At 42.5% G+C, this 26811-nt stretch overlaps 1 protein-coding gene across 1 annotated transcript in view; it reads left to right on the top strand.

The window, feature by feature from the left end:
- LOC115777791 (protein O-mannosyl-transferase TMTC1-like) overlaps positions 1 to 26112 on the top strand; it is a 66517-nt gene extending 40405 nt beyond the window's left edge. Inside the window, exons 8-10 of the mRNA XM_030725782.1 lie at positions 7484 to 7606; positions 9504 to 9581; positions 24009 to 26112. Of these exons, the coding sequence (XP_030581642.1) occupies positions 7484 to 7606; positions 9504 to 9581; positions 24009 to 24134 (327 nt within the window). The 3' untranslated portion in view covers positions 24135 to 26112. The remainder of the gene's footprint in view (positions 1 to 7483; positions 7607 to 9503; positions 9582 to 24008) is intronic.
- Positions 26113 to 26811: the final 699 nt, after the last annotated feature.

Raw genomic sequence — 26811 nt, forward strand, 5'->3', positions numbered from 1 at the left:
GTTATGGTGAGTTGCCCCCCCACTCGAGTCTAGCCCCGGATCTAACCTTAAGTTAAAACCCCCCCACAAATAACCACGCCCTTGGAGGTCACCATTAGGTCAAAAACTTTTTTGTAAAATGCCCAATCACTCCCTGGTGGAGCATACACGTTTATGAGTGTTACTTCCGTACCTTCCAATTTACCTGTAATTTTATTAAATCGCCCTTCTTCATCTACTGTCTCAGACAGATGTTCGTACGTGAGATCACTTGAAATTAACACTGCGACTCCCCTTTTATGAGCAGATTTATGTGAAGCAGAAAAAACATATTTAAAACCCTGCCTTCTCAATTTGATATGTTCTGACTGCGACATATGCGTTTCTTGAAGAAATGCAACCTGTGTCTTTTCTTTTTAAGTTTCGCTAGGATTTTACTTTCTTTGTCGGGTTTAATATCCCATTGATGTTAAAGGAGACAATTTTGTTACCCCACTATGCATACTGTTCTTTATGTAGAATCTTCAGTATCACTGAGACCCTCCCAACTGGTTGTAAACTGCCCCATATAAAACAAAAACCTGTATCAAAAGAACAGACAGGAAAAAAAGAAAAAAAATTCAAAACACTTAACATTTGAATCCTCAAACACACTTCCACTTTTGAGGCCCAGTCCCTCCTGGACCTCGTCTTGAGGGATATCCTTTCTGCCCCAAGTGGCTCAGTGGGCCCTCAACATGAGTAGTTAACCTACCCTCCATTTACCTTTGCAACGGATATTTAAATGGTTCATAAACTGCAACCAAGTCTTAGTACTGTAACCTAATATGCCCCTCTGCAGACTGTTATCCACTCTTATACGTCAGGGCTCCCTACTTGGTCACGCCTGAATGCTTGTAGTTTTTCCTTGTATCCAGCTGGTTCTCTTGCTGTCTGACTCCTGCGTCCTGCCCGTGCTGGTTTCCATGTGTACCGCTGGAGTCTCTCCAGAGGCGAAACCGGCTGTACCACTCTCGTCACCGGCAAACCTCTGTCTTTCAGATCCACCGATGCTTCCTCCACTGTGTCATACGTCTTAGTGCCCCCATCGAGGAACACTCTCAGCCTGGCTGGGAATAGGGTTTGGAATCTCACGTTGTTCTCCTTTAGGATCCTTCGCAGATCTCCGTATTCCCTCCGTCTGGCCAGTATTTCTGGCGCGTAGTCGTGATCCATGTTGATTTTGTTGTTGTTCCATATAAGGCCTCTCTTTTCCCACGCCCTTTTCAGTACTTCTTCCTTCTTTCGGTAACTCGGGAATCTGACCACTATCGATCTGGGTTGCTTCCTGGCGGAGGTTGTGGCGCTAGTGCCCGGTGTGCTCGTTCGATGTGCAAATCAATAGATTGTGGGAATTTCAAATTCTCTCGTATGAGCTCTTCTACAAATGTCAGTATTGCTGCTGGAGATCCTTCTGCTCCTTCTGGGATGCTGTAGATCCTCACATTTTCCCTGTGGGAGCGTCCTTCTAGGTCTGTCAGCTTTGACTGTAGCTGCTCTTGTAGTTTTAGCATTTCCGCTATCACATTCTCGGCCCCTTGCACACGATCTTCTGCCGTCGCAATCCGTGTCTCTGCCTCGTCTAGCCTTAAGTTTGTTTTTGCTATTTCGCCCTTAATGTCCTCCATCTGTTGCTTGTTGACTTTTCGGAAATCCCTCATCTCTTTGAGAATTTTTGTGAGGTTTACCTCTTCCTCATCCTCCATGTTGTCAGATGCTATGCTAACCGGAACGTTAGCACTCACTTTTGGGTGTTCTTTGGCGTTTCCGTCTGCAGCCTGGGCGAGCTTCTTGTTCTTATACTTGGATGCCATCACTTTCCCCTCAACTATTTGAAGTTACATGTTCACTGTATATTTTGACTTCTGGGGCTATTTATTCTCGTTTCTTCCGTCCGAGATTTTCTACGCTGCCATCTCTGGTGGCGACCCGGAAGTCTCTCCAATTCAATTCAATTTTATTTATATAGCGCCAAATCACAACGAACAGTCACCTCAAGGTGCTTCGTATTGTGGGTAAAGACCCTACAATAATACAGAGAAAAAACCCAATGGGTCAGAACGACCCATTGTGAGCAGCACTTGGCGACAGTGGGAAGGAAAAACTCCCTTTTAACAGGAAGAAACCTCCAGCAGAACCAGGCTCAGGGAGGGGCAGTCATCTGCTGTGAGGGGGGGAGAGGGGAGAGAAAAAGACATGCTGTGGAATAGAGCCAGAAAAAAATAACAATGTTTAAATGCAGAGTGGAGTATAAACAAAGTAAATAAGGTGAATGAAAAGAAACTGTGCATTATAGGAACCCCCCAGCAGCCTAGGCCTATAGCGGCATAACTAGGGGGTGGTTCAGGGTCACCTGATCCAGCCCTAACTATAAGCTTGATCAAAAAGGAAAGTTTTAAGCCTAATCTTAAAATAGAGAGGGTTGTCTGTCTCCCGAATCCAAGCTGGGAGCTGGTTCCACAGAAGAGGGGCCAAAAATCTGAAGGCTCTGCCTCCCATTCTACTCTTAAGTATCCTAGGAACCACAAGTAAGCCAGCAGTCTGAGAGCGAAGTGCTCTGTTGGGGTGATACGGGACTATGAGGTCTTTGAGATAAGATGGGGCCTGATTATTTAAGACCTTGTATGTGAGGAGAAGGATTTTAAATTCTATTCTAGATTTAACAGGGAGCCAATGAAAAGAAGCCAATATGGGAGAAATATGCTCCCTCTTTCTAGTCCCTGTCAGTACTCTAGCTGCAGCCACAAGTTGGCATTGGATTTCTCTTTGCAAAGCTTGTTTACGCAAGGCGCGCATGCAGTAGGAAGCGCGGCAAATTGTTCATTACTTACAAAATGGCCAATGTGAGAGGTTTTGTATGGACTGACGACATTGGATCACTGGTGCACACAACGCTGAATTACAAAATGGTAAAAACACAAGAAAAGCATAAGAAGCACTCGAGAATCCGTGAGTACTGTTTATCAATTTGTGCATGCGTGGAAAACTGTGGCCGTTGCAACCATAGTGAGCATATGCGAGTCACCCGTTTTCAAATCACCCCGGTTTCAAGCGTTTACACGAGAACGCAAGCTGGTGCATTTCTGAAACGCTCCACTCTGGACCCTATTTCCGAAACACATCGTTTTCACTCCGTTGTCGTGTAAACAGAAGGGCGAAACACACCAAACGACACCGTTGTCGTGTAAACGCAAAGCTGAAACGCATCAAAACGACACCATTTTCGTTTTGAAATGGGGTGTCGTGTAAACGGGGCCCCAAACTTATGTTCTCTGATCAAAGTCAATTTTGCATTTCCTTTTAAATCAAGGTCCCAGAGTTTGGAGGAAGAGAGGAGAGGCACAGAATCCACGTTGGCTGAGGTCCAGTGTAAAGTTTCCACAGTCAGTGATGGTTTGGGGTGCCATGTCATCTGCTGGTGTTGGTCCACTGTGTTTTCTGAGGTCCAAGGTCAACGCGGCCGTCTACCAGGAAGTTTAAGAGCACTTCATGCTTCCTGCTGCTGACCAACTTTATGGAGATGCAGATTTCATTTTCCAGAGTGCCAAAGCTACCAGTACCTGCTTTAAGGACCATGGTATCCCTGTTCTTAATTGGCCAAAAAACTCGCCTGACCTTAATCCCATAGAGAATCTATGGGCTATTGTGAAGAGGAAGATGTGATACGCCAGACCCAACAATTCAGAAGAGCTGAAGGCCACTATCAGAGCAACCTGGGCTCTCATAACACCTGAGCAGTGCCACAGATTGATTGACTCCATGCCACGCCGCATTGCTGCAGTAATCCAGGCAAAAGGAGCCCCAACTAAGTACTGTGTGCTGTACATGCTCATACTTTTCATGTTCATACTTTTCAGTTGGCCAACATTTCTAAAAATCCTTTTTTTGTATTGGTCTTAAGTAATATTCTAATTTTCTGAGATACTGAATTTGGGGTTTTCATTAGTTGTCAGTTATAATCATCAAAATGAAAAGAAATAAACATTTGAACAGTGATGGTATAGTTACCTTGAAAAAGTAGTCCGATTACTGATTACTCTTAAAAAGTAACTTAGTTACTTTACCGATTACTTTATTTTAGAAGTAACTAAGTTAGATTATAAGTTACTTTGTTACTTTCAGCAGCGGCCGGTCTTGTGCCAAAAAGTGATCGTCTGTCAAAGTGATTCAGATGTTTGTGTGTTTTTATGTGTAATGTCTTTGCTTATATTGGTAAATAGAGGCAGTCAGCATAATTTATGAATGGCTCATATATAAAAAGGCAGAAATAACCTGTTTTTGAACCATCTTTTTGGGCACTTCAAATATCTTTATCGAACTGTGATGTTATATTTGTTGTGATTTCTGCAGCCTTCTGAGCCAAATTTATGTTTAAAAAGGCATTTTTAATGTCAGACAGTTTTTAACCTTGAAAAAAAAAAATTTGAATATGTAAAAGTCACTTTGGCAAAAACTGAGTGCAGCTTCTACCTTGTGACAGAAATGCTGTTTCGCACTCAAAATTAACTGGTATCATTCCTGAGAGATATGTTTAATATATGCTTCACAGTTTTTAGGCCAACAAGTAATTTACCGACGTTTAAATACAGGGAATGATTTTTTTGGCAAATACCAAAAATTGCTGTTTGGCAGACGACCACTTTTTGGCACAATACCAGCCACAATACCAACCTTTTCAACTTTTTCAGCTCTCCCCCACTTACTGGTTTGTACCGAAGTCCAGCTTTTGTTGTTTGGGTGCTGGGGGGCTCCTGCCCTCACTGCAGCTCTGCTTTGCTCCACCTGTTGCGACTCGCTCTGTAAGTTTGACTGTGCCGTGATATGTTTCCTCATATTTGACAGTGTTTTTGAAGCTAGATGGCACTTTGTTGCCAGCACAGAGTGCACAACTAACCTTGATATTGTCATCTTTAGCTGACACAGACTCACAATAGTGCCTGTATTTCAGCTAGAAAACGTGCATCTCTCTCCTCCCTCCATTGTTTACATTTGTGTCACTGTGTTATTATTGTCCTCATGCTGAAAACGGGACTTAACTGTTGCATCTGCCAGACGTCACTCCCTGAGATGCAAGAAGAAAGCAAAAATATCTTTGTACTGAGAAAAATGACAAAAATAGCACAGTGAAGGAGAAGAAGGCTGAAGAGCACCAGTGGAAGTGGGTGTGATCGCAGAGTCAGATCTATTGAAGAAGTTGACGTACTCAGTAACACAACCCACCTGTCTGTCAATGTCCATACTGTTCTCATCTGTTTCCAGCAGCACATTTTAATCTGTGCATTTAAAGCAATTCCATAGAGCCTCAGTAGCATTGGGTGTTCATTTCCTGACTGAGTTTAGTTGCAGTTTGTCTCTGCACACAGAGTTTTTAACATGCTTGCAGTAAAACCAAGTTGTGGTCTGACGTGCCAAGTGTGCCAAGTGGTGCTGAGACAGTAGCTCTGTAAGCTTCTTTGACATTTGTTGTACAGCAGATCAAGGGTTTTATTTTCAAATTATGTAAATCCAGTCAAGTAAGAGGAGAGAGAAACATGACTGATTTCTCCTGAAATTATGAAGAGTGCCTCTGGATGTTTAGTCTGTATCCTAGCAACAGTTTCATAGAGAACTTCACATGGAACTTTGAAGGACCTGGCCTACGTGACCGGGTCCTTCGCACGCCACGAAGATCCCAAATGCAGGAAGTGAGCAGCTGTGAAATTGGACAGTCTAGCCTTCATATCAGTATAGCTGCTGTCGCCTTGCAACCAGAAAGTGTGAATCACAGCTGTGGAAATGAAGCTGTTATAATGGAACTGAACTTTTGCTCATTTTTGTGGTTTAATTTTATTCTTTAATTCAAATAAGCTGTTAAAACAAGCAGCTATAGCAAAGCCTCGATAGCCGGTCAGCTGACAGCTAGCGAGGTGAGTTGTGGTAGAACAGCGATACCCTTGATAAAACGAGCTGATATTTGAGGTTTACAACATTTACATTCTTGCCTGAAAAACATCTTCAAAGTTTAATTTGTGTCACAGAAACAGTCATTTTTCAAACTTGTTGGCTGCTATCCTCCGCCACTGTTGTGTTTGAATTTTGATGCGGAGCGAATCATGGAATATGGTAGGCCACGGAGGATACACCGGACCCATCCTTCAAATTTGAGACACAAAGGACGCATTTGTAGGAGTTTTCGAATTTGGACAGCCTTCGTCGCCTTGCTGTGATGTAATCGGCCTACAAATGCAGCCTTTGAAGGATGTGGCCCCTGAATTTGGACACAGCCTTTGGCTGTTGCCTCGGGTGGAGTGTACACAAGTATTTTTATATGACATGACTGAATTCTCTTGGAACATTATATGGTCACACACAACTGCCATTAATTCAATGTAAGGACAACACATTCTTGACAGTGATATGTGCAGGATTACACCATCACTGATTCTCAAATTAAGCCAAACCCCAACCTTTTTTCTTGCCACTGGCTTTAGCATCTCTGCCTGACTGTATGAGGGGGAAACCAGGTAGATCCACATCTGACATGTTTTGATTAAACCATGTTTCAGTAAAACACATGAGACTGCACTCATGGTGTGCTCAGTCCACTGCTGTTTACTCTGCTTACACATGACTGTACAGCAATGCACAGCTCGAATTCCATCGTTACGTTTGCAGACGACACAACTGTGGTGGGGCTCATCAGCAACAATGTTCAAATTTCATCTCCGCTGCTTCCCCTTGTCCTCTGTCCATGTCGTGTCGGGTGGTGTAACATGCAGAAGCAGACAAAGTAAAATATCTTTTATTGGCGAGGCAAAATCCTTCCTGGGCAAAACAAGGCTAGAATCCCAAACATAGAATATCCTCGGCAAGACGTGGAACCAACAAACACACCACCACATAGGAGGTGGACAACAACAACCTGACCAAGAACTGACTAGAACACAGACTTCATATAAACACTAGGTAATGAGACAATGGAAAACACCTGGGAGGGAAACCCTAGAAACAAAACTAAACCCAAAGCACAAGGACCAGTACATCCCAAAACAAAAACAGGAAGTGGAAACTCAAAAACCAAAACTAAGACACAAAAACACAAGGACAGAGGGTAAACACCACACACACACACACACACACACACACACACACACACACACACACACACACACCATCTGCTCAACCTGACATACAAATATCCAGAATAAAAAATATAAGCCAAAAACCAGGAATCCAAACCAGGAGCAAATATGAAACACAACCTAATACATTAAACAGAATATTAAAGAACAAACAGGACCATGACAGTCTGTTTCACGCTCCTTGTTAAAAGTAACAGGCAGTATAGGTACATTTCACTTGCTGTGTATTTTGATCAAACCCAGTACTGACTCCTTACAGTCAGGCTAGAATGTAAAGTTGGACACATGAGACACCCCGCTCTTTGCCTGTTCAGCTGCAGTATATATGTGTTTGTCTGTGCCAGGCTCTGGAGGCTCTAGACAGGGCCCTGCAACAGAATCCCAGTGACCTAACGGTGAGAGCAGAGCTGTATTTTTCCAAAGGAAACCAGCTCAGAGAGATGAACCAGCTGGACCGAGCATTCGAGGTACTACTGTCTGTACTCCCCCACACCCCACCCGTCTACTCGCAACTCCCACCCCTCTCACGTCAGCTCTCCCCATTCATGTTTTTCTTTCCTTTTCTTCCTCTAAGCAACTTGGGTTTTCATATCTGCTGACCAGGACTCTGTCTCTTTCATTTATTCTGTGAAGCAAACAGTAATATTAGCAAATATGGCAAGTAGCAAATTGCATTGTCATGGTGCTGTGTGGCTGGAGCGGGTAGACCCCAAAGTGCAGGACTCAGGAGGCAAAACTGAACTGAAAGGGTGTTTATTGAATACTGACAAAAATAAGAGAGCGACACTGGGTGGACAGGTGCCAAACTAAATACAAAAGTACAGAGAAACACACAGCGAGGGAACACTGAAGACAACACGACAAAGAACAGAAGAAAACTGAGGCCTTAAATACACAATAGGTAATCAGGACAAGAGGAAACAGCAGGGCACAGCAGGTGAAGCAAATGAAACTAATAACACAGGGGAAGCAAAACTAAACACAAAGCACAGGGAAAACAAGACTGGCAAAATAAAACAGGAAGTGACTAACCAAGGTACACGCAGACTAAACACAGGGGACTGGCACACAGACACAGGATGGAGATGCAGACTAGTCACAACACTAGGAATAAAACTCAATATGAAAACACAGGAGGTCCGGGTTAAGACAAAATGACAAAACAGAGGGGAGACAGCGACAAAGGGAACAGGAACATCAAAACAAACTGGGAAATAAAAATTCAGGGAAAATAAAACTAAACACAAAACGCTGGGCAGGCAACATTAAATATTTAAGTATAATTTTTTTTTATCACTACTTCTTAGGCAGTAGGTTGCAATATGTTTCAGAATGGATCAAATCAAGTTTGTTAGACAGCCCATGGTTGGACCTAGAACAAGCCCTCTGTGGAAAAGTAAAAACCTCTGATCTACCTTTCATTAGCTCCTGTATTAAGCATCTTAACTACTTTAAAAAGCCTTAACATAAACACCTCTCTGACAGCCTGGTTGGAAGTCTGGTGGTGATAAGTCTTCACGTATCCCCAGTAAACTGACACCCATTTGGAACAATCCAGATATATGCCAGAAAAAGAAAGTACTGAATTTTCTGTCATGGCATGAAAAGGGTATAAAACTTTTAGAGCATGTTATATTAAAACTTATAACTTACATCAAAATATGGAATCAGTAACAGTAATTTCTGGAATATCAGCATTTGAGGTCCATCATACAGGCAAGATTTAATTGAAATCATTTGAATTTAGAATTCCCTGTATGGGTAACAGAAAAATATATATAATCTACTGTTAAAAAAAATAATAATTCAATTTCCCTCTTAACTGCAAAATGAGAGTGGGATCTTTCCATCAACCCAGATGAAAACTTCTGGACACCGATATGTTTTAACACCTTCAAAATGACTAAAAGTCCAAATTTACAACTTATACAATGCAAACTCTCCATAGAATACACTATACAGGACAAGAAATGTTCCAAATGTGCCTCAGACAGTCAAACATATGCACCCACTGTTTTAATGATACTTTTTTGTAGATGTTTATTTATTTAAGTTTTTACATCTTTGTTGTGTTTTTGTACCTCTTTGCCTGCTGGCCTGTGTTTGTTTTTTATGTTCAGTGTTATTGTACAGCACTTTGGTCAGCCCTGTTGTTTTTAAAAGTGCTTTTTAAATAAAGTGGTATGGTAAAGGATTTTTTGTCAACAAAGTTTTATCAGAATTCATTCAAAGCTTTTCATGTTTATAGACAGAATGACACTCACATGCAAATGCTACCAGAAACATGACCTCCTTTTCAGAGGTAATAATGTGCTTAACTGAGATTTGCCTCCTCAGATAACCACTTCCTCTTCTCTGTTACAGAGCTACAAGCTGGCTGTCGAGCTCAAACCAGACCAGTCACAGGCCTGGATGAACATGGGAGGAATTCAGCACATCAAGGTAGCAAACACACAACACTTAAAATCCACAAATACTGTAAGAGATCAACAAACTGAAAACTCCTGGCAACCATTATATGTGTCAAACATCCATGAACTTCAACACATACTGTGATGTTTATCCATAGATCAGATTTTCCATTGGTGCTTCAGACTTATTGCTGCCCCTGGTGTGAGCTGATATTTTTTTATTTTCTAACTGAAAATAATTTGTTTACACAAATATCATTCAGAAGCACAAAGTCTGAAATCACATGATTTTATCATGGCTGAAGAATTTCTGGACCCAAATAGCAGACCAAGAAAGAGTGTACAAAAGTTAAGGGCTTTATTCACAACAACACAATAATGGCTGAATGAGGAGGCTTAATCTCAGCTAGCACTAAGCAACACTGGCAGTCAGGGAGGCTCTGTGGGAAGAGAGAGCAGAGTTAGTGTGGGCTGGTATACCTGGATAGGGTTATGGCATGTTGTGAGTCTGTAAGTCTTAGGAAGGCTTGGCAGATGCAGTGGAGATTAAGCAGATCTGATCTTATCTCTACTTCTCCATCAACTCTCTCAAAGCAAACAGTGCATCTGTAATGTGCTTGCTCGGCTTGAAGCCATACTGTTGCTGTCGCTGATTGTCACTTGTCTTCTTAACCTAGAACACACGAATAACTGCAGCAAATACAAGTAATAATAATGACAAGTAATGACTGGAATGGAGCTCTCTAGCATGTCCACTAGTCTGAGCCTAAACCCTACCACCACCTCCATCTCTTTCATTTCACCCCATTTATTTGTTTTTAATGTGAATTAAGCTCAATTTGAACCCTCGCTCTTTTATAAATACAAGATGAAAGTAATGAATAATTGTAATAATAATTGTGTTTAATAATTATGATTACAATTATTGACCAAAACAATTTGATTATGATTTTGGCCAGATAATTATTATCACCCATATAAATGTAATTCAAATAACAGCAGAGACAGAATCCATTCATTTCAATTAAAGTTCATTTTCATTTGAGCAGGTGTACCATACCATACCATACCAATTTATTTATAAAGCACCTTAAAACAACAACAGGGCTGGCTAAAGTGCTGTACAACACATCAATGACAGCAACAAGCACAGACATAGGATAGAACAATATAAAGACACACCAATAATGAGCACAGTATTAAAAATTGAAATACTAAAAATATCAAAAAGTTTTAAAAATAAGGAACTACAAAACAGAAAAATTAACTTAACACCATAGTTACAGTCTCACACTGGGTTGAAGGCCAGGGAGTAAAAATGTCCTTTTAAGCTAAATTTAAAAACAGCAAGTGATTGAGCCTCTCTTACATATAATGGCAACTCGTTCCATAATTTTGGAGCCGCAACTGCAAAAGCTCGATCTCCTCTGAGTTTGCATTGTGACTTTGGAGCACACAGCAGCATCTGGTCTGCTGACCTAAGGGAACGAGCTGGCGCATAAGGGAGCAGCAGTTCAGACAAATACAAAAGAGCACGACCCTTTAAGGATTTAAAAACAAACAAAAGAATTTTAAACTGGATTTGAAATCGAACTGGAAGCCAGTGAAGTGAAGCAAAGATTGGGGTGATGTGCTCCCGCTTTTTTGCCCCAGATAAAAATCGGGCAGCAGCATTTTGCACCCGTTGTAGGCGAGCAATAGAGGCCTGGCTGATTCCAAACAAAAGTGCATTACAGTAGTCAAGGCGAGACATTATAAAAGCATGTAACACTGTCTCAAAATTACTTTTGGAAAGAAAAGGCTTGATTTTTGATAGCCGTCTCAGCTGAAAAAAGCAGGATTTCACGACTGCATTTACCTGACCATCGAGCTTTAATGTCAGGTCCGTTTCACACCTAAATTCAGTGGTTCTCAAATCCAGGCCTCATGGCCCCATGTCCTGCAGGTTTTAGATGTGTCTCTGCTTCAACACACCTGAATCACATATAGAAGTCATTAGCAGGACTCTGGAGAACGTGACTGCATACTGAGGAGGTAATTCAGCCATTTGATTCAGGTGTTTTGGATCAGGGACACATATAAAACCTGCAGGACACCGGGCCACGAGGCCTGGATTTGAGAACCACTGCCTAAATTTGTGATAATGGCCTTCTCATATGGGGCCAGGGAAGAAAGGTCAGCACATGGGATGCTGCCAGTGCCACTGGGCCTAAACAACATAATTTCAGTTTTTTTTTGTCATTTAAACTTAAAAAATTCATTGACAACCAACCCCTGATGTCAGAAAGGCAATCCAGGAGGGGCTGGATAGAGCATACACCAGAGTGCCTCAGTGGGAAATAGACTTGGCAATCATTGGCATAGCAGTGAAAAGACATTTCATGTTTCCGAAAGATTGTGCCAAGTGGCAACAGGTACAGCGAGAAAAGGAGAGGCCCCAAAATGGGGCCTTGTGGAACCCCCCAGGAGAGATCAGCAGAGGCCGACTTACAGTCATCAGTGCTGACACAGAAACTTCTGTCAGCGAGGTAGGACCTAAACCACTGGAGGGCTGCATCTGTGATGCCCACACACTGTTCCAGCCTAGATATGAGTATCACATGGTCCACAGTATCAAACGCAGCAGTTAAATCTAATAGCACAAGCAGAACACAGTCACCAGAGTCAGTTGCCAAGAGAATATCATTAAAAACCCTTAACAAAGCAGACTCAGTGCTGTGGTGGGATCTAAACCCAGACTGGAATACTTCCAGAATTGCATGCTCATTCAGGAAGGTCTTTATTTGAGTGAAGACAACTTTCTCCAGGATTTTAGAAAGAAATGTTAACTTGGAGACAGGCCTAAAATTTGCCAACAGCGATGAGTCTAGGCCAGCCTTCTTCAGTAAGGGCTGCACAACAGCATGTTTTAGATATTTTGGGACCACACTGGAAGTCAGACTACTATTTATGATGGTGCAAATGAATGGACCAAGAACAGAAAAAACTTCTTTAACAAGCCATGCAGGAATAACATCAAAAAGAGGAACTTGATGGCTTCAAGCTGAAAACCAGGTGCTCTAAATAGGAGAGCGAGACAGGTTCAACGTGGTCAAACACCGCTGAACAGGGTAATAGTGTAGCTGGATCGTGAGAAGGTGGTGAGATTTGGGCCCTAGTGGTTGCAAGTTTCTCTAAAAAGAAATGAAGGAATCTACCACAGGTATCACTGGAAGCTTCCAGATGAAGAGGTTCATGTACATTCAGGAGAGGGTTCAGTGTGGCAAAAAGCACACGAGGGTTTTGAGAATAAGAGACAATGATATCTGAAAAATATTTTGTCCTGCAGCTTTCACAGTTTTCTGATAACCCCGCCAACATTTTCTTAGTATCTCAACATGTCCTTTTTCCACCTCTGTTCAGCCCTCCTGCACTCCCGTCTAATGGCACGGAAAAGTCTTTGATCATTTCATGAACAAAAGCATCGGAGAATTGAGCGGCAGTGGAAGGTTTAAAAACACGGGAGCATCGTATAGTGGCACACTTTTTTTTTTTAACAGTTTGACAGAGAGGAACTGTCATGGAAGGCCGCTAGGTAGGCAGGAAGGAGGACCCCAATTTGCAGACTCAGAACAGGTGTAATTCACACACACGTTTATTTATACCAAAAATACGAACACACTACAGACTGAACATGAGCTCTCCCCGGGATACACCAGACGGGGGGAGAGACACGAAACAGACTAGACTAGACTAGACTAGACTACACTCGACTGGATCTAACATGACTGAACATAGCGGACAGCGGACAACAACCAATGACACGACAACAAGCATGGAAAACACAAGACTTAAATACACAGAAGGTAATGAACAAATGGAAAACAGCTGGGAGGGAAGTACAAGACATAAACTAAACCCAAAGCACACAGACCATGAACCTACCAAAATAAAACAGGAAGTAACTCGACACCTGACATAGTACACCCAGACTAAACACCTAATGACAACACATCAGCACGGGAAGACAGAAACCAAAATAAAACAGAACTATACAAGAACATAAAACACTGGGCCACTGGCCCAGGACCATGACAGGAGCAAAGTCGAATAAAACATGCATATGATCTGAAAATACTGCATCACCAATTTGTAAGTTAATAACAGATAAACCATAGGATAAAACAAGATCCAATGTGTGCCCACACTCCTGAGTGGGACCATTTACGGACTGAAATAAGTTAAAAGGGTCCAATAGTTCTAAAACATCCTTAAACAGGTCTGACAGGTGTCAGACTCCAGGACCCTGTTCCAGGAAGTAGGTTCAACAAACTCTGAGTTTAAAAACATACTCTGAGTTTCCCATTCCAGAAAAGCTGATCAGAGTTAGTTCAATCAGCTCTGAGTAAGGAAAGAAAGCCATCATCATTGGAGTTCTGATACGAGGATTCACCATGGCAACGTGTAAATAAAGGGCAGAGCTCCATTTTAATCCGATGGATGGAGGATCGCACGTGTCAGTGTGAAGCATTATGAGTCAGTTTAATCAGCCTGACCCACTCTGACATCATCATAGACAGAATAAAAGTTTGTTATAAAACAAATCATTTATTTTATAATGTCTGGTGTCATCATTTACACAACTTGAATCTCCATCAGATAAAGCTGAATCCAATGTTTTTCCATCAATAATTTTAAGTTTTCCACTAAAAATTGAAATTACACCATTCAACCTAAAACCCAAGTAATCAACAACAAAACCAGAAAAAAAAACCAAAAACAAAAAGTGCCCTCTAGATACATAACTGGATACATACATTATAAATATACAGGAGACATCACATCAGTACAAAGACTAATGCCTTTTAGCAACCTTATCTGGTCATATTTGTCCATAGCTGGCCTCTTCTTCCTGAAATAAATCCACCTCTTTTACAAATGCCCAGCTGGGTTTCCATACAGATTCAAATACAGTAATCCCTCACTTATCGCGGGTGTTACGTTCCAGGACCACCTGCGATTAGTGAAAATCCACGAAGTCGGGACGCTATATTTATTTTAATACTTATACATTATTTTAGTTGTTATACACTATTTTAAGTTTTTATAAACCCTCCCCACACACTTATACACCAAATATATAATTACTGTACAACACGTACTACGCATGTGAAGAACGAGTACCGCAAAAACCCGCGAAACAGTGAAAATACCGCAATAAATATTTGACACTAATATTGATTGAAAACCCGCGAAACAGCGAGTCCGCGAAAAGCAAACCGCGAAGTGGCGAGGGATTACTGTAGCTCACGTTTCCCTTTCTGGAGATATGTTGTGCGTTCCAAGGGTAGGGTCTTCAACATTTGTCTTATCCATTGATTGATACCTGGTCTTGTTGTGTCTTTCCAGAGAAAAGCAATCAGTCTCTTAGCTCGCAGAAGACACATATCAATCATTAGTTGTTCACATTTGGTAAACATAATATTTTTAGTATACAGACCTAGTATAAAAAAAACCCGGATCAAATGGCATGTCCTTTAAAATCAGAAGTTCTATAGTTTGTTTTATTGCCATCCCAAATTTTTTTTATCTCCCTACATTCCCAGAAACAATGAAAGTGTCCCTATTCCATCTAAACATTTTGTGCATGTGTCTGGTATATTAGGATCATATCGATTGAGATTAACTGGTGTGATATAGATTTGCATTATCCATTTGTACTGAAGTAACCTTAAGCGTGAATTGTTTGCTTATGCGCTCTTAAGCAAACAGAATGCCATTTTCTATTGATAGATTTACCCCTAGTTCTCTTTTCCAGGCTTCCAATTTGTGTAAAGAGTCTTCTGGGGAATTTGAGAGTATAAAATTATAAAATTCTGAAATTGCTCCTTTACTTGAGCTGTCTTTGCAAGCCATTTTTTCTAGCTGAGATTTTGAAGGCAATGATAAATCCTTATTTTTTGTTTTAATGTAACTTCTAAGATGAAGATATTTAAAGAAATATTTCCTGTGCATTTTAAATTTCTGTCTAAGTTCCTCAAAAGACATCATGTAAGCTTAACCCGAATTATATAAATCTTGAATTTTGCATATCCCATTCATTGCCCATTGTCTAAATATAAAATCTGCCCTCCCTGGAGTAAAGTCTTGATTTCCCCATATTGGAGTGAACTGTGATAATGTATTTGGTTCTTTTATGAATTTTATTACAATATACCAAAGTCTCAGGGTTGTATCAGAGAGGATGTATAAAGGTAAGGGTGGAATTACCGAATCTGACTCAATTTCTGTCCTTTGGGGGGAATCCTTAGTGTTAAATTAATATCTAATAGTCCTTAATTGGGCTGCCCAATAATAGCACACTAAGTTCAGACACCCTAATCCTCCTTCCTCATGAGGTGTGTTGAAACCAGCAATTAACTTCCTAATTTTAAACCAGTTTGCAGGAGGTGGCAGAGGGACATTTTGAAAAATATACAGTATTTTTAGAAGAATGTTCATCTTATAACTGTTGATCCTACCAATCAATGATAAGGGGAGGGGCATCCATCTACTGACACTTTCAGTGATTTCTTTTGTTAAACATTTGTAGTTCTTCTTCCCAAATAAGTGAATTCTTTAACAACCTTGAAGTCTAAACTTATTCCTGGAGCAGTTTCTTTTTCATCTAATAAGATTTAGATTTATAAATATTGTACCCTGAAATATGGCCAAATTCCTCCAAAAACTTAAGTAATGTCAGAATTGAATTTTTTAAGTTTTAAATAAACAGGATTATATCATCTGCATATAACAAAAGTTTGTGTGCTACTTGTTTAATTGTAATGCCTGCTATAGATTGATGGGATCTTATAGCTATAGCAAGAGGCTCCAGAGCTAAAGTAAATAAGAGAGGGGTTACAGGACATCCTTGATGACATCCGCGTCTAATAACAATTGTTTAGACACGATTTTATTTGTTAATATTTCCGCAGTAGGATTTAAGTAGAGTAAGTGTATCTAAGTTATAAAATTATTCCCATAGCCAAAATGGTTTAAAATGTTGAATACATAGGACCATTCGACACGATCAAATGCCGTCTCAGCATCTAGAGAAATAAATGCAGTTCCTTTTTTAACTCCTAGGCCAAGAATAATATTTAAAAGCCTCCTCACATTGTGTAGACCGTGGCGTCTCAAAACAAAGTCATTTTGATCGCTGTGTATCACTGATGGGAGTGAGTCTTGTAATCACAAGGCAAGAAATTTACGGAGTATTTTCAGGTCAGCTTATTGTTCTCTAGATTTACTAATAATATAACCCCTTAAGCATGCCTTAAAGCACCACTTTATACAAGATGGAGTTTGTGTGGTATTCACAGTAAAATATTCGTCTATTTTTTCTCCAACATAATTAAGAAATTTCTCATCCTTCAGCCATTTCTGGTGCAAGCACCATCTAGGTGGATCCTTTAGCAGCTTGCTGTTATTATATAATAAATTACAGGGGGCATGGTCTGATAATATAATGCTATCATAGAAACTATTGGATATATTTGAGAGTAGTTCCCTTGAAAAAAAAAAATAATCTATACACGAATATGTTTAAAATATGCTTGAATGGCAGGAGTAAGTTATTTCAATTGGATTTAAGTTTCTCCAGATATCTACCAGGTTTAGTTCTTTCATAAAATCACATATTGATTCCCTACTTCTGGTGTGTGTTTGGTCAGCTCTTGAGGCCCTATCCGGAATGGGGTAAAGAACACAATTCCAATCACCCCTATAATATATTTACCATTCAGAGATGAAAGAGTAAGAAATAAATTATTGAAGAAATTAACATAATCAGAATTGGGACCATATATATTTACTAAGTTCAATGTATCATGTAAGATGGACCCCTGAATAATCAGATATCTCCCCCATTTATCTTTAATAACATTATTAACCTGAAAAGGAACAGATTTATGAATTAGGGTCATTACTCCCCTAGCTCTTGATGTAAATGAAACCGCATATATATCTCCTTGCCACCTCCTACACACTTTTATAAGTTCCTCCTCCAAAAAAAAAAACCTGATGCAAAAACTCCACACAAATGTCTAAGAGGGGCAACAAACATTACTTAACAACTAGCGTAACACCCAGTCACTAAACATAGTAAAAAAAACAAAATCTCTTTCCCAACCACTAGGTCAGGCCCTTCCAAAATACTGCTTCCAATCAATGTCATGTATAAGTCCTTAAGGTCCATTCCCTCCACACTAAACCTTAACAAACAAACTGACAATATTGTGTCTCCTGAAATGCTAACTGATTAGTTATCCCTATACATGTTTATTAAAGTGTTTATTAAAGTTTATTAAAGCGCACAACAAAAATAGAACATCTTATATGAGCACTGAACCATCCATCCATCCATCCATCCATTTTCTTCCGCTTATCCGGGGCCAGGTCGTGGGGGCAGAAGCCTAAACAGAGAAGCCCAGGCTTCTCTCTCCCCAGCCACCTCCTCTAGCTCATCCGGGGGGACCCCAAGACGTTCCAATGCCAGCTGAGAGATATAATCTCTCCAGCGTGTCCTGGGTCTACCACAGGGCCTCCTCCCGGTGGGACATGCCCGGAACACCTCACCCAAGAGGCGGCCAGGAGGCATCCTAATCAGATGCCCGAGCCACCTCAACTGGCTCCTTTCGATGTGGAGGAGCAGCGGCTCTACTCTGAGCCCCTCCCGGATAGCTGCACTCCACACCCTATCTCTAAGGGAGAGACCAGCCACCCTTCGAAGGAAACTCATTTCTGCCACTTGTATTCGCGATCTTATTCTTTCGGTCACTACCCAAAGCTCGTGACAATGGGTGACGGTAGGAACGTAGATCGACGAGTAAATCGAGAGCTTCGCTTTTACACTAAGCTCCCTCTTCACCACGACAGACCTGTGCAGCGTCCGCATCACTGCAGAAGCAGCCCCGATCTGTCTGTCGATCTCCCGCTCCCTTCTCCCATCATTCGTGAACAAGACCCCAAGATACTTGAACTCCTCCACTTGGGGCAAGAACTCGTTCCTGAGCCGGAGAGGGCACTCCACCCTTTTCCGGCTGAGGACCATGGCCTCAGACATAGAGGTGCTGATTCTCATGCCGGCCGCTTCACACTCGGCTGCGAACTGTTCCCCTGCCAGCTGGAGGCCACCCCCTGATGAAGCCAACAGGACCGCATCATCTGCAAAGAGCAGAGATGAGACTCTGAGGTCAGCAAGGAAGAAGCCTTCCGCCACCTGGCTATGCCTAGAAATTCTGTCCATAAAAGTTATGAACAGAATCGGTGACAAAGGGCAGCCCTGGCGGAGTCCAACACCCACAGGAAACGAATCCGACTTATTACCGGCTATACGGACCAAGCTCTCACTGCGGTTGTACAGAGACTGAATGGCCCGCAACAACGGGCCAGACACTCCATACTCCCGCAGGACCTCCCAGAGGATACCCTGAGGGACATGGTCGAATGCCTTCTCCAAGTCCACAAAGCACATGTAGACTGGTTGGGCAAACTCCCATGCGCACTCGAATATCCCTGAGAGGATAAAGAGTTGGTCCAGCGTTCCGCGACCAGGACGAAAACCGCATTGTTCCTCCTGGATCCAAGGTTCGACTAACAGACGGACCCTCCTTTCCAGCACCCTGGCATAGACCTTGCCAGGGAGGCTGAGTAGTGTGATCCCCCGAAATTTGGAGCACACCCTCCGGTCTCCCTTTTTAAAGATGGGGACCACGACCCTGGTCTGCCAATCCAGTGGCACTGCCCCAGATCTGCACGCGGTATTGCAGAGGCGTGTCAACCAAGACAGCCCTACAACATCCAGAGCCTTCAGGAACTCAGGGCGAATCTCGTCCACCCCAGTAGTTGTTTAACTGCCTCAGTGACCTCACCCCCAGTGATGGCCAGGTCATCTCCCTCGTCCCCAGACTCTGCTTCCACTACAGAAGGCGTGTCAGTGGGATTCAGGAGGTCCTCGAAGTATTCCTTCCACCGCCCGACTATAGCCTCAGTTGAAGTCAGCAGCACCCCACCCGCACTATAAACCGTGTGAGTGGAGCACTGCTTTCCCCTCCTGAGTCGCCTGACGGTTTGCCAGAATCGCTTCGATGCCGTCCAAAAGTCTTGTTCCATAGCCTCACCGAACTCCTCCCACACCCGAGTTTTTGCGCCGGCCACTGCCTGAGCTGCGTTCCGCTTGGCCTGTCGATACCTGTCAGCTGCCTCCGGAGTCCCACAGGCTAACCAAGCCCGATAGGACTCTTTCTTCAGCTTGATGGCTCCCTTCACCTCCGGTGACCACCATCTGGTTCGGGGGTTACCACCACGACAGGCACCAACCACCTTGCAGCCACAGCTCTGAGCAGCAGCCTCAACAATAGAGGTGCGGAACATGGTCCATTCGGACTCAATGTCCTCAGCCTCCCTCGGACTGCTGTCGAAGTTCTGCCGGAGGTGGGAGTTGAAGATCTCCCGGACTGGGGCTTCTGCCAGGCATTCCCAGCACACCCTCACAATACGTTTAGGTGCACCAGGTCTGTCCAGCATCTTCCCCCGCCACCTGATCCAACTCACCACCAGGTGGTGATCAGTTGACAGCTCAGCTCCTCTCTTCACCCGGGTGTCCAAAACATACAGCCGCAGATCTGATGATACGATTACAAAATCGATCATCGACCTGCGACCTAGGGTGTCCTGGTGCCATGTGCACTTATGGACATCCTTATGTTCGAACATGGTGTTTGTTATGGACAAACTGTGGTTTGCACAGAAGTCCAATAACAAGACACCATTCAGGTTCAGATCGGGCAGGCCGTTCCTCCCAATCACACCCCTCCAGGTCTCACTGACATTGCCCACGTGAGCGTTGAAGTCTCCCAGCAAGACTATGGAGTCACCAGATGGAGCACTCTCCAGCACCCCGCCCAGCGACTCCAAAAAGGGTGGGTACTCTGAACTGTCATTCGGCGCATAAGCGCAAACAACAGTCAGGACCCGTTCCCCAGCCCGAAGGCGCAGGGAAACAACCCTCTCGTCCACCGGTGAAAACTCCGACGTACAGGCAGCAAGCTGGGGGGATACAAGAATACCCACCGCAGCTCGCCGCCTCTCACCAAGGGCAACTCCAAACTGGAACAGAGTCCAGCCCTTCTCCAGGAGACTGGTTCCAGAGCCCAGGCCATGTGTTGAGGTGAGCCCAACTATATGGTGAGCCCAACTATAAGGCCTCCGCCCTTGGCCACCGCCCGACACACACTGCATCCGACCCCTACAACACCTCCTTCGGGTGGTGGGCCTGCAGGAGGGAGGGCCCATGTAACCTCTTCGGGCTGCGCCTGGCCGAGCACCACGGGCTAATGCCCGTCCACCAGACGCTCTCCCTCGAGCTCCCTCCCCAGGCCTGGCTCCAGGGTGGGGCCCCGGTAACCCTATCCCGGGCAGGGTAAACTGTTCCCTTGCTTTTATAGACATAGGAGTCTTCTGAACCGCTCTTTGTCTGGACCCTCACCCAGGACCAATTTGTCATGGGAGACCCTACCAGGGGGACAAGCCCCCGGGCAACATAGCTCCTGGGATCACTGGGACACACAAACCCCTCCACCACGATAAGGTGGCAATTCACGGAGGAGAGCACTGAACCAAAAATTGTTTTTTTTTTAGCACTGAACCAATAAATTCAAATACAAATAAAGAAAAAACAAATCAGAGCTACTCCCCATTATGTATTCTAGATGCTCGATAGTCTGACTAGAAAGTAAATTAAGCAAAGAAACACTGCTACACTCCAATAGGTTTTAAATTAGTCAGTCACTCCATTTCAATTAACTGCCCCTTCTGAATCCGGTCGTAAAGGATATCTACTTTTGCTTTTGCTGCTTTGAATACCATATATTTTTGCTTACAGTTAAGAAACCGCATAATTACTGTTCTTGGGGAGGCTTCTGTATTCCTTTTCGGACCAACACGGTGAGCTCTTTCCAGAATCAGCCGGCAGCTCCAGTACCTCTGGTATCCAACTTTCCAAGAAACTGCTGGCGTCGGAGCCCTCAGCACCTTCGGGGAGGTTCACCAATCTGAGGTTATTGAGCTGTGATCTCATTTCCATGTCCACCATCTTCTCTTCTAGTTGCTTGTTTATTTTCTCCAGGCTTTTAACTTTGTTATTTAACACCAATTGTTTGTCTTCCAATGTGGATAAGCGTTCCTCTGAGTGTGTTAAACGCTTCACACACTCACCCACTTCTTTTCTCACTGTCTCTATGGCTGTCATGATGCCTTCCAGAAAACTCAGAGTTTAAGTTCTTTATTGCTCCAAGTATCTCTTCCTTATCACCTGGTGAGGACTTCTTCTCACCTTTGTTGGCTGAGAGCTCCTCGTTGGTTCCCGCAGTATCACTTGGTTCCTTGCTAGCCATATTGCTAGCTACGTCTATGCTAGCCTCCAGGCTCTGCGGTCCAAAATCCATCAACTTGGATTGCAAGGTTAGTCTTGCTTTATCTTTGTTCTTTCTCCCAGGGCCTGGCATAGTTCAACCCAAAACAAACTTAAATGCTACTTTTGGAGCGTTCAGTAATTTTTTAAGGGTAATTTTCAGGATTTTTGTCAGGAGCCGAGTTGAACGCGACCTACCACCTCATGGTAATACCAGCTGAATCCAAATTTTACATTTTATTTATAAAATCTAATTATTCAGCTGCAGCCTGAAGGACAAACTGCAGGAGACAGAAATTGAAGATAAAAATGTGGAGAAACAGCTTTAATATTTCTGCTTTAACCATTTCTAATCTGATCTAAGATCAGCTTCTCTGACAGATGATGGTTCTCTGACAGCCACAGCAGAGATGTTTCACTGAGTCACTGTTAAAGGTCAGAGGTCAGTCACAGTTTCATGTTCTCAGAAATGTCTCAGCTTTATAGGTTTTAAATATTTCAGTACATTTTGGGAGGATGAGACATTTTAGATTAAAGAATGCAGATCGTGTTGGGAAAATGGTAATGGACTAGTTCTTATATAGCGCTTTTCTACTCAGTATGAGCACTCAAAGCGCTTACACAACTTGTGCATTCACCCATGCACTCCCATTCATACAAGCACTTCCATTTTTACGAAGCTAAGTGCTTTTTTAATTAACTAACATTCACACGCATTCATACTCCGACAGAACGGTCGGAGAGCAACTTGGGGTTAAGTATCTTGACCAAGGATACATTGGCATGTAGCCTGGAGTAGCCAGGATTCGAACCGCTGACCTTCTGATCAGTAGGTGACCTGCTCTACCTACTGAGCTACAGCCACCCCCATTAATGAATCCATTATGAACGGATCCAGACTGGATGAGCTGGGAAATGACTGGAGCCTGAACTAGATCTGGACCTTATCCGGTCTGAATCACTGATCCTGATCCGTTTGGATCCTCCTGCTGTGCAGGTGGACTCGGACACAGTTTGCTGATCTGTTATAGAGCCGATGATCACAGATTTAGATGATTTTCAGTGAAAATATGTGGAGATTCATACTTTGATTTTCAGACATCATAATTTCCAAAATGCTGATTTCAGTCACTTTAAATTCATTTAGTTCAGTTTGAAGTCTTCAAATCATTTCAGCCTCATCTTCACTCAAACATTCCCATCATCTCCAGGATCAGACATTTTGCCATCAGTGAGCTTTTCCAACATGACCAATGATCGATCATCGATCACTGATCAGTGTGTTCTGTCTAAAGCTTCATCCAGATCAGTGTGATGTAACAGTGATGCTACAGTAACTACAGTAAATGTTTCAGAGTAACTGACAGTCTGACAGCTGCAGCTGCCTTATTATAAATCCGTGACATCATCGCTGTCTCCATCCTTACAGCTTGTTGATGAATGAACGACTGTAGAAGAAGAAGAAAAGAAGAAACAGCCTTTATTGTCCCACAGAGGGGAAATTTGGGTGTAACAGCAGCTGCAGTTATTATAAATATAAATATAGACTGTAAAAGCTTCATGTTACGTACAAAAATAACAAACTAACGTCTAACTGGGATTTCAGAGCTTGTAGAAACATAAACATCTGCAGATGAATTCGCTCCTCTGACGCTCTGACAGCCATTTCATGAAGGAGGAAATGAATCCGTGTCAGACAGGTGGTTCAGGTGCAGCAGAAGGGGCGAGAGACTCAGAGAGACTCTCAGAGTTTGTTGGATAAAACCTGCCAGGTTAGGGTCACAGCGTCTGTTATCATGGTAACTGATTCACAGTTGGAATTAGCTCTCTTTCTGGAACTGAAAACCTGAGTTTCCTCATTTTAGGGTTATAAACCCAGAGCTGGAGCTAAACCTGCTCCCTGGAATAGACCCCTGGTCCAGGATGTTAAGTCACACTCTTCTGTCTCATAAAACTTAATGGAAGCACACATGGCAGCTTTAAAAGTGGACTACACAATCTCACATTTGTTTGTTTGTTTGTGTTTAGGGAGACTATGCAGCAGCCAGGATGTACTACCAGCGGGCTCTCCTTCTCAGTCCCGGTTCCAAACTTCTGAAGGAAAATCTAGCCAAGCTGGACCGACTGGAGAGGAGACTGACAGGGGGAGGATAGGCTACCACAGTGCCAGTACCACTGCGCTATCCCAAACATGGGTCAGGGGGAACAAAGGCCCCCTCTGTAGCCCAAACACCAGCCACCAGCCACCAAGGCTGTTGAAAAAAATAAGTCTGTTACAAAACAGGCTGCTTTTGTGAGAGAAGAAGCAGGGTGAACCAGTGAGGACTGCAAAGAGATAAACTGCAGGCCTGAAGACTTTCCTTGAGGATACAGAGGAGAACAACTAGTAGACGCTCTGCGCGCTGCCCTGTCTGCGTCAGCTTTACTTCAACATGCAAATATGCTTTCAACACTTGTTTCATTTTCTTTATGGCACTTAATCAGAAACTTTCATACAGCGGTCCACCGATTTGCTTTGTGGATCTTTCAAATGCATCTCATGCATTCTCACAAGGAGAATATCAGAGTCACACTGCCTCATGCAACCACATGTAACTGTGGCTACAAGCTAAGCTGTACTAAGCCACCCTAAGGCAGTTCAATCTTAGCAGACATTTTGTGAATGAAATCTGTCCATAAATGGATCGGGTTTTGCATGAGGCCTATTGATTATTACTACTTCAGTCAAGTCTCAAGTCAAGACTAAGTCTGACTGGATTTTTGGTAACTGTCAATTTTAGACATGCCATATGATGAAGGTAACATCTCGCTTCTGAAACTAGCGTGAACCAGCAGGAGCTCAGCTTCTTGCCTTTCAGTATCACAGCATCAAACTCTTCAAACTTACTTTCAGTAGGATTATTGTTCTTTGGCACTTCAAAAGGAAACACCTTCGGGACTTTTTTGTTTCTTTCCAAAATCACTTAGAAAGGAGAATGCTCTGGTTTCTTTTTAGTGCTTTGTGGCTTTAGAGTTCATTTAACTGAACTACTCTGAAATTCAACATAGCAGCTCTTTGCAGAAACAGTGTCTTCATTATCTGACAGTGTATCCACAGGACACAAAATGTAGTCCCCTTTCTACAGACTGCAATAATTTATGGCTCCTGCCCTCCAGCAGCTGATAAGTGTCTGCAGTTTGAACTCTGGAAGCAATAGTATCGCTAATTATCTGAGCTGCTGTTAGTTTGGTGTTTTTGATGCTGCTAACTCTGAATTTCTCTGCAGCAGAGGGAATTTATGGCCTGCAGTTTGACTGGCTCCTTGTACATTTTTCCATAGTATAAATGTACTTATGATTGTATTCTCTGATACATTCATTTAGTCCAACATCAAAAATCACATAGGTGGTGTTATGCTGTCATGTTTGCAGCAATAACATCCTCTGTCCTCAGACCTTTGACTCAGATAGAAAAAACCTTCCAAACTGTCTCTGAAAATAACCATCAGAGAGTGCATAAAATGTTATAAGGACATTTGAGATTAATAAAATTATAGAAGTAAATTAATTGTAACTCATTTTCAGCTTTGCCCATGACCTCTTTTCAGCTGAGATAAACATCACATGCCTCCAGTGCATTTGAGCAAGGTTTCATTCTTGGGCCTCGTGATTACATCTGAGGCAGCGCCGTTCACTGAAGAAAGCTGTTGAAAGCTTTGGAAAACTAAAAAGTGGACCTCTTGATTTTTTGTGTCAAACAAGAGGAAATAAGGGAAGAAGATTCATTTGGATCCCACTCTGCTGGGATACCCCAGTAAATACACATGTAAAGCTATCAGATTGCAACTTGTTAAATATTATTTTGATAATAGCTGCTTCCTCTTTGATTAACCATATTTATCTGGAGTGGAAGAAGCTACACAAGCCTTCAACAAGTATAAGCTAGTGTATTGCCTCCTGTGTGGAGCTCCAGCTCATGACTTCATATGTAACATAACCTCTGAGGAATGCTGTTTAGCTGATTGTTGTGTTTTTGTCAACAATGTTGATTGTATTGAGTGAATTTTGTTGTGGAATGCCAGTGAGATGAAAATTAAGTGAATAGTGCAGTGACTGGGTTGCACCAAGAAAATAAAGTATATCTTTTATTAAATGTGTTTGAAGTTGTTCTTCTAAGAATAAAAACATGAAATGTTCTCAATATCCCATAACGGTACACACACACACACACACACGCATATGTGTGTGTGTGTGTTAGGCACACAGGGAGACAAGACTACAGCCAATCATTCCCACTAAATGATGGAATTGATCAGCGGGGACCAGAGAGAATCAAATTCATCCAATTGTTTTTTTAAAGGAGGCTGACATTCTAAAGTCAAAGTAATCTAGAAGTAAATTCCTCTATTGAGATCATTATTTGATCTCCAGTTCATGAGGGTAGTTTTCTTAGTGATGCATAAGGCAGTAAGAACTATGTGTGATGTATGTGCTTCCATATCTAATTCACTTACATCACCTGAAATACACAGTTTAGGTTGGGTTGGATATGTGGATAAGTCTTCACATATCCTCTGTCAGAACCTCTGAACAGGTGTGCAGACCAAATAGCATGTATATACTTGTCAAGACTGGATCATCACTTTTTAACAATAACATGAGTCAAAACAATTTTGATAACAATTGGGGAGTACAAGGAGGTATAAGGTACCACCTTCTGTCAAATGCATGTCAAGATCTTATCAGTAATAGATAAAGATCTATAGCATAGATAAGATAAGCAATTTTCATATAGATGACGTCATATTTTTAATTGAATGTAGATTATAAAAATTGATAATATTATGTAAGG

Source organism: Archocentrus centrarchus, unplaced genomic scaffold (assembly GCF_007364275.1).
Source record: "Archocentrus centrarchus isolate MPI-CPG fArcCen1 unplaced genomic scaffold, fArcCen1 scaffold_74_ctg1, whole genome shotgun sequence".
Taxonomy (NCBI): Eukaryota; Metazoa; Chordata; class Actinopteri; order Cichliformes; family Cichlidae; genus Archocentrus; species Archocentrus centrarchus.